Below are 14558 nucleotides of genomic sequence, written 5' to 3' on the forward strand. Positions count from 1 at the left end.
CCACTGGATTATTGACTTTTGACTCAGAGCTCTCTTAGTTCTGCTCTTGTCTTGACCTGCCCAAATTGCAAGTCTTTGAGGCTTTCTGTATTGGGCTTCTTAGAGTAATTGTTTTAGAAAAAGAAAAAACGATTAAAAAAAAAAAAAAAAGGCCCTCCTCACAGATCTAATGGGTTATTGAGATGCTAAGAGACAAAGCAATTAGGGCCATTAAGGAAAGGTCCACAGGGCAGAGAGATCAGCTTTTCTTCGGGATTTGCATATGAGCCTCAGGGCCTGAGCTCTGCCCTTCCCCTTTCTATGTTCACCAGAACTCCAAAAATCCTCCGCTTTTATTTTGGGTTTTTTCATGCTGTTTTCTTCTATGCCTGTCTCCTCTCTGCTGGGCTGGCTGCTCTCAGATTCTCTGGTGTCTGGTCTCAGTCTATCTATGGTTGGAGTTTGGATCAGTAGAATGAGTTTCTGATAAGGGCTGCCACTGCAGTTCTCCCTTCTCCTTCCCAGAGCTGACAGCCCCTCCTCCCATGGGACTGAGCCTGGCAGGGAGGGGTGCGGGTCCCCTGGCTAGAAAAACTTACAGATTTCACTGATCTCAGCAGTTCCACGTTTTCATGAGTGTTGTATGAAGTATGCCCAAAGTCAGATTGCTCTGTGGTGTCCAGTCCACGCATTTCCTGGCTTTCTACCTACTTTCCTGGAGGAGTAACTAAAACATACAGCTCACCAGTCCGCCATCTTGCCCTGCCTCTCTAGTGTCTTCTTGATATCATTTTTGTCTTTAGCCAAGCCATTGAAGTTATTTTGGGGATTTGTATGTACTTCTTTGATTAGTTGCTCTAAATTCTGTGTCTCCTCCAGCTTCTTAATTTGGCCATTTGGCTTGGCCATATCTTCTTGCATCTTTATGTGCTTTATGATTTTCTGCTGATTTTTTGGCATTTGATTATTGTAATAAGATTATTTTGAAAGTTGACTTCCCTCGGTCACCTAAGACTTTTTTTGTTGGGGGTGGTGTAGAATGTTTATTAATTTTTATGCAAAACACTTAAAGTTTAAGTCAGTGGGAAATAATTTTAATCAAAGAATTGTACATTTTCTTCCAACGAATCCTGCTTTGTATTAGGAAATGACATTGTGATCCATTTCACTATAAGTAAAATATTACAAAATATTTACAGGAAAATATTTAAAATAATTCAAACACAAAAGCCAAGATGGGGTAAAATAAACCAGTTCCTCAGAAATCTCTACTCAGTTGACCACAGCACACAAGAAAGGAGAGAAAAACCAATAAGTAACTGAGGTCTCCTGATCACGTTACAAAAAAATTGGAGAAGAGAAAGAAATGGGATGGAAATGGTGATATGAAAGGGAATGGATGTTAGCAGCGCTGTTTCAATAATCAATCTATTCTGAATGAAATACCCTCTCTTAAATGCACTAAATTCTGACCAAGGCTAAATTTTAGGATATTCTTGGCACTGAAATTAGAAAACACCCTGACAGTGAAAGTAGCTCTTTCACCTAACCTTAATAAGAGCCTCTTTCTCCATGAACCACTGATATAAACAGAAACCTGTCATGTCATCAAAACCTGTCAGAGTAGCCCTTCCATTTCTTTCATGAAAACTTCATACACATCATCCTTAGTTTGTACTGAAACAGGAACAAAAGGACCAGATTTGGTGGCTGCTTTGGCAACAGGCACAGTAGAACCATCCTCTGACTTTCTTTGTGGAGTAGCAGTGGCCCCTTTATTCTCCTGACATACTCTCAGTGCAGTGGGCACAAATCAAGTAATCTCCACCTTGGGATTAGTAATCTGTGGCTTGGCACTGACAGTTGCTATGGCTTTCTTCTCAATGCTGGCTGCACTCATATAATCTGCCTTGGGTTGCTGAATCAAATTGGGTGGGGCACTTAAAACCCCTGGGTTTGGCAACAGAGCTGGTGGGAAGAGCCCAAGTGGTACAGGTACAAGTGGAAGCACCAAAAATGGGTGCATCATGCCAAGACGAGGTGGAGTGATACCTGAAGGCATGGGAAGAGGTAGTCTTAGTGGAGATACCCCTGGGGAAGGACCAGGGGTAGTGGTCCTGGAGGTAAAAGTCAGAGTAAAGGCCCCTGGAGTCCTGGCATTCCAGTTGTCCTCAGGAATGGAGGAGATCCTGGAGGCAACCCAGGAGGAAGGTCTATAGGTGGTCCAGGTGGCCGTAAAGGTGGTGCAGGTTGTGGTCCAAGAGGAGGTGGTCCTGGCATGGGAGGTGCTTGTATCTGAGAAGGAGGAACAGACTATGGAGGAGCCTGCTGCTGTGAAGAAGGTATAGATGTGCCATCAGAAAGAGAGTCTTCTTTATGCTGTTTATTGTGATTGCTTTTCTGCTTCAGAATCATCAGAATTATCTTCATCATCATCCTCTGAAAATTCTTCTAGTTTTTGTCCCTCCTCTGGGATTGCCTGACCTGCCATTCAAAGCATGGCTTGAAGAGGACTCAGTTCCTTCATGTTTTTCTTTTTCTCCTTGATTTTCCAGGCATATCCACAAACTGTACACTCAGCCCTGACTTTGTTTCTTTAATGTTGTCTCTCTAACTATTATCATGGTATACAAATTCATCCCCCTCACCTTCTCCATCTGATCTGTCAGTGCCACTGTCATCAGTGCTGTCATCATGTTTATCTTGATCCATGTCCTCAGGATAGCCGTCATCCTCACTGTTGCTGGAAACATCAGCATCATGATCTCACTGAGCAAGTTCAGAACTATATAACATGTCTTCATCTTACCAAAGAAGAGGAAGATCTAGGGCAAAGCCCAGTTTATGGTCATACATCTGCAAGACTTGAGGAGGAGGTAGACCAGGGGGAGAACCAGGAGGTTTTCTGCCAGGGGGCAAACGTGGAACACCATGTCCAAGAAGAGGAAGTATAGGAACTGCCTGAGATGGAGATTCATAGGCTGTAGTCTAAGATGGAAGGTGGCTGGGCAAAAGGAAGTGGAATATCCTGGATCAAGACGTGGAAAGAGCATGAGGCATATCTGGCAAAGGAATACTCTCAACTTTCATGTGCTGAGCATTCTTGACAGCATCAAAATATTGACTAAGTTGATCCCTCTTCTGTTCATATTCTACTTCCATTTTTCTCAATTCTTTGTAAATATCTGGATTCTTTTTATCATAAAGTCGTAGAATACATTCAAAGGTTTCGTGCAGTTTTTTACATTTGTCTTTCAACACCTTCTCATTTAACTGAGGCTGTTGCACAGATTTAAACTCCATTTCATCCAATTTCTCCATGTCCCAGATAATCTGCTTTGGGATCCTTCATCTTTAAAACTGCAGCTCATGCCATCATGCACTATTTTTTGTTCTTCTTTAATTCTCTCTTCCCGGCTTCTTTTTGGGCCTGGTCTGTGGGGTTCATCAATTTTCCACTCCTGGTGGATAATGTAGATGTCAGTCCCATGTTTAAAATCTGTATTGTTTACTTGTTCACTACAAAAAAAAAAAAAAAAAAAAAAAAAGGCGACACTTCTGCTGAGTTCCCTGGACTGCTATTTCTAAACCTGTGAGCGCTATGATTGTTGAGGAGTCATTGAACCTCTCTGCCTCGGTTTTTCCATCTGCAGGGTGGGGGGACAAACAAAACCACACTGTTCTAGTGGGCTATTTCTGGTGTCTTCTACGTCGTAGGGATCTTCACTTCGGCCCCTTGGTCAGCCACTCCACCACCACCATCTTGAAACCTCGCCCCTGCCTCCCCCCAACCCCTTCAGATTTTATAGTTGCTTGGATTTGCGTTGAAAATCTCCTTTGGCACTTGGTTTATCAATAATTCCCTGCCAGACCGAGGCCAAGGCCTGCCGCAGGAGCAGCAAGTCTATTTGGACATCTGCAGAGGATTTGGCAGAACAGCGATTTGCCAGAGTGCACTTTCACTGCCTTCCCAGCAGATGGCACTCTTGGGCCACCTCTTCCCCTCAATCTCTCTTTCCTCTGACTGTGGCAGCCCGCAAACCAGGTGATAATGCAGCAGGTCTCCGTGGATGCTGGAGACTGCCAGCCCCAGGGGTGGGGGTTGGACACTGTGCACCTTAGCGGAGAATCCGCTTGAGGGCATAACGTGTCTGGTGATTTTTATGCTTCTGATCGGGACAACCTCGGTCTGTAGGACTGAGATTCTCACCTTCCCCAGCCCTCAGCCAGACTGGAAACACCCTGCTATTTGTCGGCCCTGCCCGTCATGCACCCACGGGTCGCTGGTGTTGGGGAGGAACTTTTGGTGCTTCCACGTGGCTGTTTCCCTTGCCCCCGTCTCTGCCCCAGGGGCACCGTGAGTTCTGCAGGCCTCTGTGGAGAAAGGATGCAGGATGCGGAACAGAGAGCGTCTTTCTCACCTGCTACCGGTCGGATCCGGATCCGCTCTGCTCTGCCCTGTGTCCCCTCTCCTCCCGAGGGGAGGGCCCCCCAGTCTCCCCCAAAACCAGACTCCCGCAGCGGCCTCCCTCAGGGTTGTGTGGTAAGCACTGCACCCCGCAGCAAGGTCTCTGTGTGTGGCTAAATCTAGTCTGTTGGTTCCCAAGTTCCCACACGGGAGCTCCCGGCTGCAGGACTGAGAAGGGTGCTCTCCTGAGCTGGCTGCGGAGCTGGGAGTGCGGGAGTGCGCGGTTTCTTCTTTACCGACTCTGGCTGGCAGGCAGAAGCCGGCGGGGCTGTTGTGATCAAAAAACTCACCCCCTCATTTCAGTCGTAATATCTCTGCTTTTTCATCCAGGTCCTCCCTAGGTAATGTAGAAGTCCCTCTCTGGCCGCTTATGCCCTGGAGCCACTGTCCTGGTCATTTTCTGCCTTTTCCTAGTTATTCAAAAGTGAAGTTACCTCTGCCTCTCTTATTCTGCTATCTTCCCAGAAAACAAGATTTTAATAAATTTTTTAAATAAAATTTTTAAGTGCCAGTTTTCATTACCTTCAATACTAAACCCCATTCAATTGAGCGTTTCATCCATAATATCTAGTATATTGAGAGAATTTTATCTTTTGTTATCTCAGTTTTATCCACAGCTATCCTACATTGTGATCTCGGTAGAACAGTGAGGTTTTATGTGTACCCCCACCCCCACTCTGACCCTGCAGATGAAAAAACCCAGGCAGAGAGGTTCAATGACTCTTCAACAGTCATAGCACTCACAAATGATATAGTAAAGTTTAGAAACTCTTGCTCCTGGTGCCTGTTCCCACTGCTCGGTCTCGTAAGACGATTTTGACTAGCATTACCAGGATAGTCAGTGGGCACATTTTTGTGAATATTTGTGTTGTGAAAAGGGGGTTCTGGTAAAGGAAGGAAATCAACATTTACTAGAGACCTTCATAGGCACTTAATTTACATTGTATCACTTAATCCTCATAATAACCTTCAATAAAGGCAGGAGTGTTCCAGTTTGCTAATGCTGCCAGAATGCACAATACCAAAAATGGATTGGCTTTTATAAAGGGGTTTATTCGGTTACAGAGTTACAGTCTTAAGGCCTTAAGGTGTCCAAGGTAAGGCGTCTATAATAGGGTACCGTCACTGGAGGAAGGCCATTGGCATCTGGAAAACCTCTGTTAGCTGGGAAGGCACATGGCTGGCGTCTGCTTGCTCCCAGGTTGTGTTTCAAAATGGCGTTCTCCAAAAGGTCTCTGTGCAGCTTCTTGGGGCAAACTCTGAGCTAATACTTCCAAAGCATCAGCAAAACTCTGCTTTCAATGGCCGTCTTCAAAATGTCTCTGCAAATTGCAGCTCTTCCAAAATGTCACATTCAGTTGCTCTCTCTTGGCTGAAGCTCCTTCCGTCTGAGCACTTATACAAGTCTCTAGTAAACTAATCAAGGCCCATGCTGAATGGGCAGGACCACACCTCCATGGAAATTATCTAATCAGTTATCACCTACAGTTGGGTGGGTCACATTTCCATGGAAACAACCTAATCCAAAGGTTCCAACTTAATCAACACTAATACATCTGCCCCCACAAGATTGCATCAAAGAACATGTTTTTTTCTGGGGTACATAATATATACAAACTGGTACAAGAAGGAAAATAAAAACTCCTGGGAATGCTTAAGTAAATTGCCCTAGGTCACATACAGAAGAAGCAGGGGAACTGTAATTTGAACCTAGATCCCAGTGCTATCACAATCCCTGGCGTTATTGGATACTGGGACCAGAAGGGCTGAGGCTTGTGTTCTCCAAACAGCTAAGTTTTCTTTTCTTTTCCTTTTCTTTTTAAAATAAAATTAAGATGCTTCTCACCTAATTCTGGTTGAGATTTTCAAGCCGTATGGTCTTTATTTTTTCATTACCAACTCAAATTCCCATGAATTTATCGAAAATATTTATGAAATACTTTTGTATAATTGCAACTGGCTGTTCACACAGAAATAATTCAATATTTGATTAATGGGCCATGGACTAGAAATGATCAAACCTGATACATCTAAAATGTGGCCTTTTTAATTTTTCGCATGGTGTACCTTTGATTTTTCATGACTTAGTATCTGTATTTCTCCAAAGAAACAGAACCAACAGGAGATATACACATATATATTATATAAGAAAAGAGATTTAGACTTCCGTCCCGTTTCCGGGGCGGTGCGAAGATGGACGCTCAGCGGGCGCGGGAGAGTCTCCGCAAGCGGTACCTGTTCCCGCCGGACACCGAGGTTCCGCTGGACGAAGACGGTGGTTCCAGGCCGGCTGTTGAGAAAAAGGAGAAACCTCTTCCAAGACTTAATATCCGTTCTGGATTCTGGATTTTGCCATCCATTGTTGTGACCTATTACGTTGACTTCTTTAAAGCTATTAAAGAAAACATTCACACTAGTAGTTGGTTTCTCTCTGGTGGTGCTTTGTTGCTTGTCAGCTTATTGATTGCATTTTACTGCATACTCTATCTGGAATGGCATTGTGGAATTGAAGATTATGATACCAAGTACCCAACGTTGATACCCATTACGACAGCTGCTTTTATCGCAGCGGGAATTTGCTTCAATATTGCTTTATGGCATGTGTGGTCATTTTTCACTCCTTTGTTGTTGTTTACCCAGTTTATGGGGGTTATAATGTTTATCTCACTCCTTGGATGATTTCTAAAGGTTTGAAGGCATTCAAATTTAAAGTGAATGACTAACATCCAGCTAGCTGAAAGTGACACAGACAGATAATGAAAAAGCTATAATGTATTCTCCTATCTGTCAAATGAGTGGTTTCCTCGAATAAATTGTGACTTTAGAGATCCATAGTTGAAATCAGAATAAATTATATTTCATTGGCATATTATTAAGCTCAAGTGATTATTGAATTTTCCAGATGTCCATGTTACCTAGAAATAACTTTCGAAATGTTGATCCATTTGAAGTTTTGGAGAAAGTAGTGATGTAAAAATTTAGCAAAGTTTTATTGTAAGTGCATAATGCACTCCCAATATTGTAAATAAATTGTTTACACTGTTCTTTAAAGAATAGCAGGAGGCTAGTTCATTGTGTAACATGACTGGATATGTATATAAAGGGATGATATTGTCATGTGCCTTTTACCCACCTTACAAAATTACTCTCTCTTAATTTTTATAATGGCTTTTTTAGGCAAGAGGACCAATTTATAGTATTTTGTGTTTTCAGTGTCTTTGAAATCACTTTAGATTTTATCATTGTGTAAATTATTGGGCTTTTAGCATTTGTTTAACCTATGAACTTTTAATCATTTTTAAATATGTATAAATTTTTTCCTTAAAATTTAAATAAATTATTTTCATAAACTTAAAAAAAAAAGAGAGAGATTTATTATAAGGAATTGGCTTATGCAATCATGGGAGCTGGCAAGTCTGAACTCCATAGGGCAGGACTGAAGCTGAAAATTCAGGTAACGGTGATGCGGAAATTCTTAGTCTGAATTCCCCCAGGGAAGCTGGCTGGCTGGAAACTCCCGAGAGAGCTAATGCTGAAGTTGAGTCCAAATTCCTCTGTTGACTTCTGAAATCCTCAATTCTGGCTTTTAAGACCTCTACTGATTGAAGAGGAGACTCCCAACATTGCTAAAGGCAATATCCATTGTTGATCACTGGGGACTGAATCATGTACCCCACAAAAGATATGTTCAAACCTTAATTCCCTTTCCTGTGGGTGTAAACTAATTTGTAAATAGAACCTTGAAGGTGTTACTGTTAGTTAAGTATGGACTAATTTGTGAATAGGATCTCTAATTTAATGAAACCGAATCGAATCAGGGTTAGACTTAATCTGTATTACTGAAGGCCTTAAAAAGAGAGGAAATTCAGACACAGTCAGTCAGAAGAAGCCAGAAGTTAGTAGAATCCAGAACTAGGAGAAGCCAGAGAGAGAGGGGCCACGTGATGGAGGGCTGCCATCACCAGAACACTTCTGCCTCTGGGAGAAAGCAGGGTTTTTGCTGAAATCTTGATTTTGGTCTTCTATCCTCCAAACTGTGAGCCAATAAATTCTTATTGTTTAAACCAACCCATTGTGTGGCATTTGTTGTAGCAGCTCTGGTAAAATAATATTGATGGTAGATGTAATCAATGGATTATAGATGAAAATCCCACCTTGAAATACCCTCACATTAACAAACAGGCCAGTGCTTTACCACACACCTAGACTCCATAACCTATTTTGAGTCGTCATATGAAATTAACTTTCACAGTGTCCTTATCCAAATTTTAGCTTAAAAACAAAGCAAACAACTACACTTAAACAATTATATTATGGAGGAAATTAAACAACTCTGTGTTAATGTGTTTTCCTCACAGAACAGAGGGAAAAGCTGAGGTGCTGAGACTAAGCCAGATTTCTGATTCTATCACCTAATCACTGCTGTCCTTGGACATGTTGCTAGGTTGTCGAGAGGATCAGGTAAGTCCCTGATTGTAAAACCTTTCATAAATAACCAATAAAGAACCTCACTGAAAATAATAGTTAAGTGCCTGGCTGCTAATAAGTGGCAGATGTAGATCTGGAATACAGCTTCATTTAGAGTTTTTCCTTAAAATGCAGATTATCAGGGGAAGGGCCCAAAAATCTTCATTTAAATAGCATTTAAATAGCAGCCTTGCTGTGGGTTCTGTTTTTGTTTTGAGAAAACTGCCATAGGATAAAATCTGGTTAATCTTGATTTGATGTGGATATTATTCACAAAATTTTGCCTAGTGTGAGCTTCTCTCACTCAGCTAACTTATTTCATGTTTTGTTTATATCTATTCTTTCGTTCGCAGAGAGTTGGCCTTCTCTTGAACTCATCTCCAAATTGATAATGAAGTGCAAGTTGCTGAAGCTCCCAGACCACAGGGACCAGTGTTTTTCATCTTCTTAGAGAGCAGATCAGAATGTGTTTAGAAGGCATCGGAAGGGTTAAATTTGTCATGAATGAAGGACTGCTTTGGAAAATTGAAGTTTCACCCTCCCCATTCACACCCTGCTCCCCCTCCTACCTCAGTAAGTGGCAACACTATTCACCCACTTTCCCAAGGCAGAATCTTGGTATTATCCATGATACTCCATTTTCCTCACAAATAGTGAACCACCAAATCCCATCTTTTTCCACACCTCTGGAGAGACAGAATGCATCCTGTCCCTCCATCTCCTCCAATACTCCCTATTTAGAAGTAGTCATAGCAGCAGCAGTAGCTGTTTGACCAAAATGCATGTTAGGAACTATTATCAGGATTTTACATCTATCAACTCATTTAATCGTCATAACAACCCTATCATTATTTGAAATTTATGGATACGAAAATGAAGCACAGGGAATTAATTTAAGAAACTTGCCTGAGATTACACAGCTAGCAGCCATAATCCCAAACCAGTCCTTCTGGCCCTCTCTGAACTTCTGCAACCATTAGTGCAGGCAGATACCTCTCTCCTTTGCCTGCCACAAGTTTCTTTCTGACTGGTTTCCAAGACTTTCATCCTGTTCCCTTCCATTTCATTTTCCACGTGTAAGAAAAATGAAACCTGCTACCGCCATTATTTAAAACCTGACCTCTATTGTGCCGATGTTCAGCCAGTCCAACCTCTTAGCCTGGACTGGCTTCTGTGTTCTGCTCTGTCTTCACCTCAGTCTTTCTACCAGTTTTCAACTTTTTAGTTCCTGGAGTTCACCCATGCTGTATTTCCATTGCTTAACCGACCTCCTCTGCTACCCCACCCCCAAGAAATTCTTGAAGCTCTGTATTTTTTAAATTAGTTGTAGAAAAGCAGCAGTGGTTTATTACCGGACAGTGTTATAGACAGGAATTGTGAAATTTCTTCCTGGGCTTCTTTCAAAACAGGATGAATTCTCATCCAGTGTTTTTGTAACATTTTGATCAGAGTACTTTATCACCTTGTGTCCCTATCGGTTTTTTGTCTGTATCCTCACGAAATCTCTTGTATTCATTTTGTAATTTCTCTCCTAGCTCAGTACATGATCCAGCCTCGAAGAGATGAAAGAGCTGACCAGAACAGTTCTTTAGAGGATGGCCTAAAAGACTAACTTTCTGACCTCTCCAGGTCGCTCTTCCAGGCTACGCGCGGCTCAGGTTCCAACATTCCGAGTGGGGAGAGGCCCCTGGTTCGCGAGGGATCGCAGGGGACCCCAAGTGCTGGACGGACACGCTGTGTGGCAGCTGCGGCCTGATCCCTCCTCCCCCTTAACTCTTCCAGAACGGAGGAGATGGAAGAGAAGGAGAAACGTGGGTTTGGGGAACTGTGAAAAATTTACTCCGAGTAGGGTTAACTTGGGTAATGCGACCAAGAACCAAGCTTCTTCCCCCACGCCGGGCCCACAGGTGCCTCCTCCCTGCTCCCCGCCTCAGTCCGCTGGGGCCTCCCTCCCACCTTCCCTCCCTTTTCCCACTCGGAACAAACAGCCTGCAGTTCCCAGAGCTGCAGAGCGAGACGCGAAACGCGCGCCGGGAGCGAGACACGGAGTGGACCGGGAGTCGGGCCGGAGCGGGACTCGGGAGCTCGCGCTGCTCACCCAGCGCTTCGGGCCCGGGCAGGCACAGCGCGAGACGGGCTTCTCCGCGGGGCCTCCCTTCTTTCTCCCTCCCGCCGGGCCTGGGGCGGGGGCGGAGGGACGAGGCGCAGCCCCACTCTGCGGCACCCCCTCTGCGGGCAGGAGCGGGCGGAGTCCGGCCCGCCTTAGCCGGCCGCCGCGGGAGCAGCGCTGAGCGGCACCGCGGGCAGCGAGCTCCGCATTCGAACCTCCCTCGCAAAGACAGTCTCCGCCCCACAATGCACCGCGGCGGGCAGCCTTTGAAAAAGCGGCGCGGCTCGTTCAAGATGGCGGAGCTCGACCAGTTGCCTGACGAGAGTGAGTAGCACCTCAGAGCACCCCCCTTTCTTCCCGTCGGCCGACCGCCTCGGGGCTGCACCGGTCGGGAGGGATGGCGTGCCCTCCGCCGACCGGGTGGGCTGTCTGCCAGTCCCACTGTGATGCTCCTAGTCCTCGCACTCCGGTGTTGCTGCCGCGTCGCCGCCTTTGTTATGGTGTCTGTGTATTGGTTTCTGGGGTTGTGTGAGCGCCAGGGCCGGAAACCGAAAGCCCGGGAGCCCAGCCCGTGCCTGGCGGAGGCGGTGGCTGCTTCCCTGGCCTGACTTCGGCCCCCGGCCTCGGTGCGGGAAGAGCGGCCCCCGGCCGCGGGGGCTGTCCTCGCCGCCTGCACCGGTCTCCCGGCGCGGAAAGACGCCTGCCTGGGTTATGTAACTCGCCTGTCCCTGGGCCGGGGGAGAACTCGGGCCGGGGAGGGGGTGGTCACAAGCCATTTCTTCTTGCCCCAGCTTCAGACGGAGTCCTGTCCCAGTTTCTGCCTCTACAGGCACTTATGATCTTCTCCCTCCCCCTCCCCCCCCGCGGTGTGCCCACCTCTGGAAGTGTTTCCGTGTCAAGGGGCTGTCCCTTCTTCTGGGACCACAGGTGGCTGTGGATCCTTCCAGAGATAATCCAGACTGGACACGCAGGGCTCAAGTAGCCCTCATCCCCACAGACCTTCTTCTGCGTGTGTGTGACTTGAGAATCATGGGGGGTACCTTGTACATGGATATGACCAACCAGCACGTATGTACAGTACTCTTCCTGACTCCTAAGTGCATTGCTTCACTTAGCCATGTATACTCACTCTCCCATCAATGGGATCTCCTGGACATATATGCTCGCTTGTGTTTAGTATGTAAAAGCACCAATTCCGTAGTTTTAAACACGATGGAACTTAACTTTGTAATTTACTAAGTTGCATAAATTATATAGAAAAGCGAATATTTTATTTTAATGACAAAAAGATCCTGAGTCCACACACACACTATTTAGTTTATGTATACATTTGCAAGAGTTTTAGTTTAACAAAATCAAGGGTATCAATCACTGTAAAATCTGTCAGTACACAAGATAAATAGACTTTAAAAACGAGAGCCAACTACAGGCAATTCTTTGTGAGGTCATATTTTTAATGTGTTATAAAGTTAAAATTAAAAGTTCAAGTTTTAGTTAAGCCAAGCTGGTGAAAAGTTGTATTAAAAGTATTTTTTTACAACACTTATTTTAAAAGTACTTTTTGCTCTACCCAGTGCCAAAGTTCCAATAGTACTTTCTCAGTGATGGAAATGTTCTATTCTTTGATGTCCAATAGGGTAGCCTCTAGTCACATGTGGCTGTAGGGCCTTGAAATGTGACTAGAATGACTGAGGAACTGAATTTCATATTTTATTTAATTTTCATTAATTTAAATTTGAACTTTCATCCTTGTTATCTTTACCGAGAGATGATTTTATCACCTCTTAGATGTTAAAATAGACCTGCTTTAGTTACTATAGTCATTTTGTTGAGCAAAAGCTGTTTTAAGTGGCTTTCAATTTAACTCTCATTTGGAATATTTTCTTCATCATCATCATCAAACATTTATTGAGGACTTACTATATTTCTTTGTAGATTCAAATAGCAGCTGCTCTCTCAAACTATATGTCCTAATCATTTATATTACTTTGTCACATCTCTGGTACATAGTGTGTGTGTATGTTGGGGGACAGGGTGCACTTGAATGCATGTCTTGTTTAGCTAGACTACAGCTTTGTTGAAAGCAGAGATTGCTTTACCTGGCTTGTCACACAGTGCCACAAATCAAGGATACATAAATACTTGATTTATATGGAACTGAATATAGGATAAGAGGCATTATTAATGATACTGGAACAGGTCTTGATAAAGGAGAAGTGATTTCAGCTTGATTCTGGAAATAACAGTTTATTTCTTCGCCAAGATTAGGCAGGGGACTAGCTAATATATTAGCTTATAGCCAGCGTACTGTTATCAATAATAAAAGCTACCATTTATTGAGTACTTACTAAGTACCAGATACTGTGCAAAGCATTTTACATATATTTACTCATTTAATCCTCGTTTCAATTGAGATAAGTACTCTAAATAGTTTGGTTTTATATATGAGGAAACTGTGGCTATCTTCAGGGCATCTTTCCTCTGAGCTCCTATTCTTGACATCTCTTACCTATTTCACATCTCCTCTTAGATACCTCAGAGGCCCCTCAAACTTCACAAGCTCAAAATCTAACTCATAACACTACCCCAGGACAGAGATATTTTCAGTGGTTCCTGTCTTAATTAATGCCTCCACTGTGCATTCGTCTGGCACAGCAGAAACCTTGAGGTCATCTTTGGTACTCCTCTCTTTCACGTCCCATATTTAAGCCTTTACTAAGTCTTATAACTTTTCCTTCAAAATGTCTCTCAAATCTGCCTACTTCTCTTCATTACCCTAGTCCAAGCTGTCACCATCTTTTATCTGCACTAATCACTTCAGCCTTTCATTAATCCATTGCTCCCTCCCCCACATACACACACACTTAAGCCAGAGTGATCTTTTCAAAATGTAAATATGTCATCTTCCCTTTAGTAGCTACAAGATCCTGCATGGTCTGCCCTGCCCCACCTTTCCATCCTCATCTTGGACCTTTCTTTCATTTATCCCTTTGAAATACATTGGACCTTTTTCATTCTCTCTACTTACCAAGATCCCTTTTCTGCAGGACCTTTGCATGTGTATTCTCTCTACCTAAAATGTTCTTTTCTCCCCTTACTACAAAATTCTGTGTATCCTTTAGATTCCATTTTAAGCTTCTTCAGAGCGCTGTTTTCTGTCCTCCCTGTCTATATTACATCTTCTTACTAAACCTTCTCATAGCACTGTGTAACTCCTTAGTGGCAGCTGTCACAGTTGTAGTTTTAAATTTGTTTATGTGATTGTTTGGTTAGCATCTGGCTTTCTTACTATTTTAGAAGCCCCACCAGAGCAGGTACTGGTTCTGTTTTTGTCACTCTTCACCCTAGTTCTGTGGATGAGGCCTAGCTTACCTCTCTGACCTTTTTTCTTACCACTTTTCCCTTGCTGCTACTCTCCAAGCACAATGACATTTATTTTCTCTGTTCCTTGAATATATTCTAAGCTCATTTCAGGGGTTTTTGTTTGTTTCTTTGTTTGTTTGTTTTACCATCTGTTTCTTATGCATTGTTTCT

The 14558-nt window shown here is 43.7% G+C and overlaps 2 protein-coding genes and 1 pseudogene across 4 annotated transcripts in view; 2 read left to right on the plus strand and 1 right to left on the minus strand.

The window, feature by feature from the left end:
• Positions 1 to 1597: 1597 nt before the first annotated feature.
• On the minus strand, positions 1598 to 3469 carry LOC119515387 (annotated as a pseudogene).
• A 3171-nt stretch (positions 3470 to 6640) lies between these two features.
• Positions 6641 to 7437, plus strand: LOC119515393 (transmembrane protein 128-like). Its single transcript, XM_037811288.1, has one exon. The coding sequence runs from the start codon at positions 6641 to 6643 to the stop codon at positions 7124 to 7126; it is 486 nt and encodes a 161-aa protein (XP_037667216.1). The 3' UTR covers positions 7127 to 7437.
• Positions 7438 to 11269: 3832 nt separating this feature from the next.
• LIN9 (lin-9 DREAM MuvB core complex component) overlaps positions 11270 to 14558 on the plus strand; it is a 127460-nt gene continuing 124171 nt past the window's right edge. Inside the window, exon 1 of one of the 3 annotated variants that reach the window (XM_037811300.1) lies at positions 11270 to 11348. In XM_037811300.1, coding sequence (XP_037667228.1) covers positions 11270 to 11348 — 79 coding nt within the window. The remainder of the gene's footprint in view (positions 11349 to 14558) is intronic. The other 2 variants (XM_037811334.1, XM_037811317.1) reach the window with 2 other exon arrangements.

This window comes from Choloepus didactylus, chromosome 2, assembly GCF_015220235.1.
Source record: "Choloepus didactylus isolate mChoDid1 chromosome 2, mChoDid1.pri, whole genome shotgun sequence".
NCBI classification, from domain to species: Eukaryota; Metazoa; Chordata; class Mammalia; order Pilosa; family Megalonychidae; genus Choloepus; species Choloepus didactylus.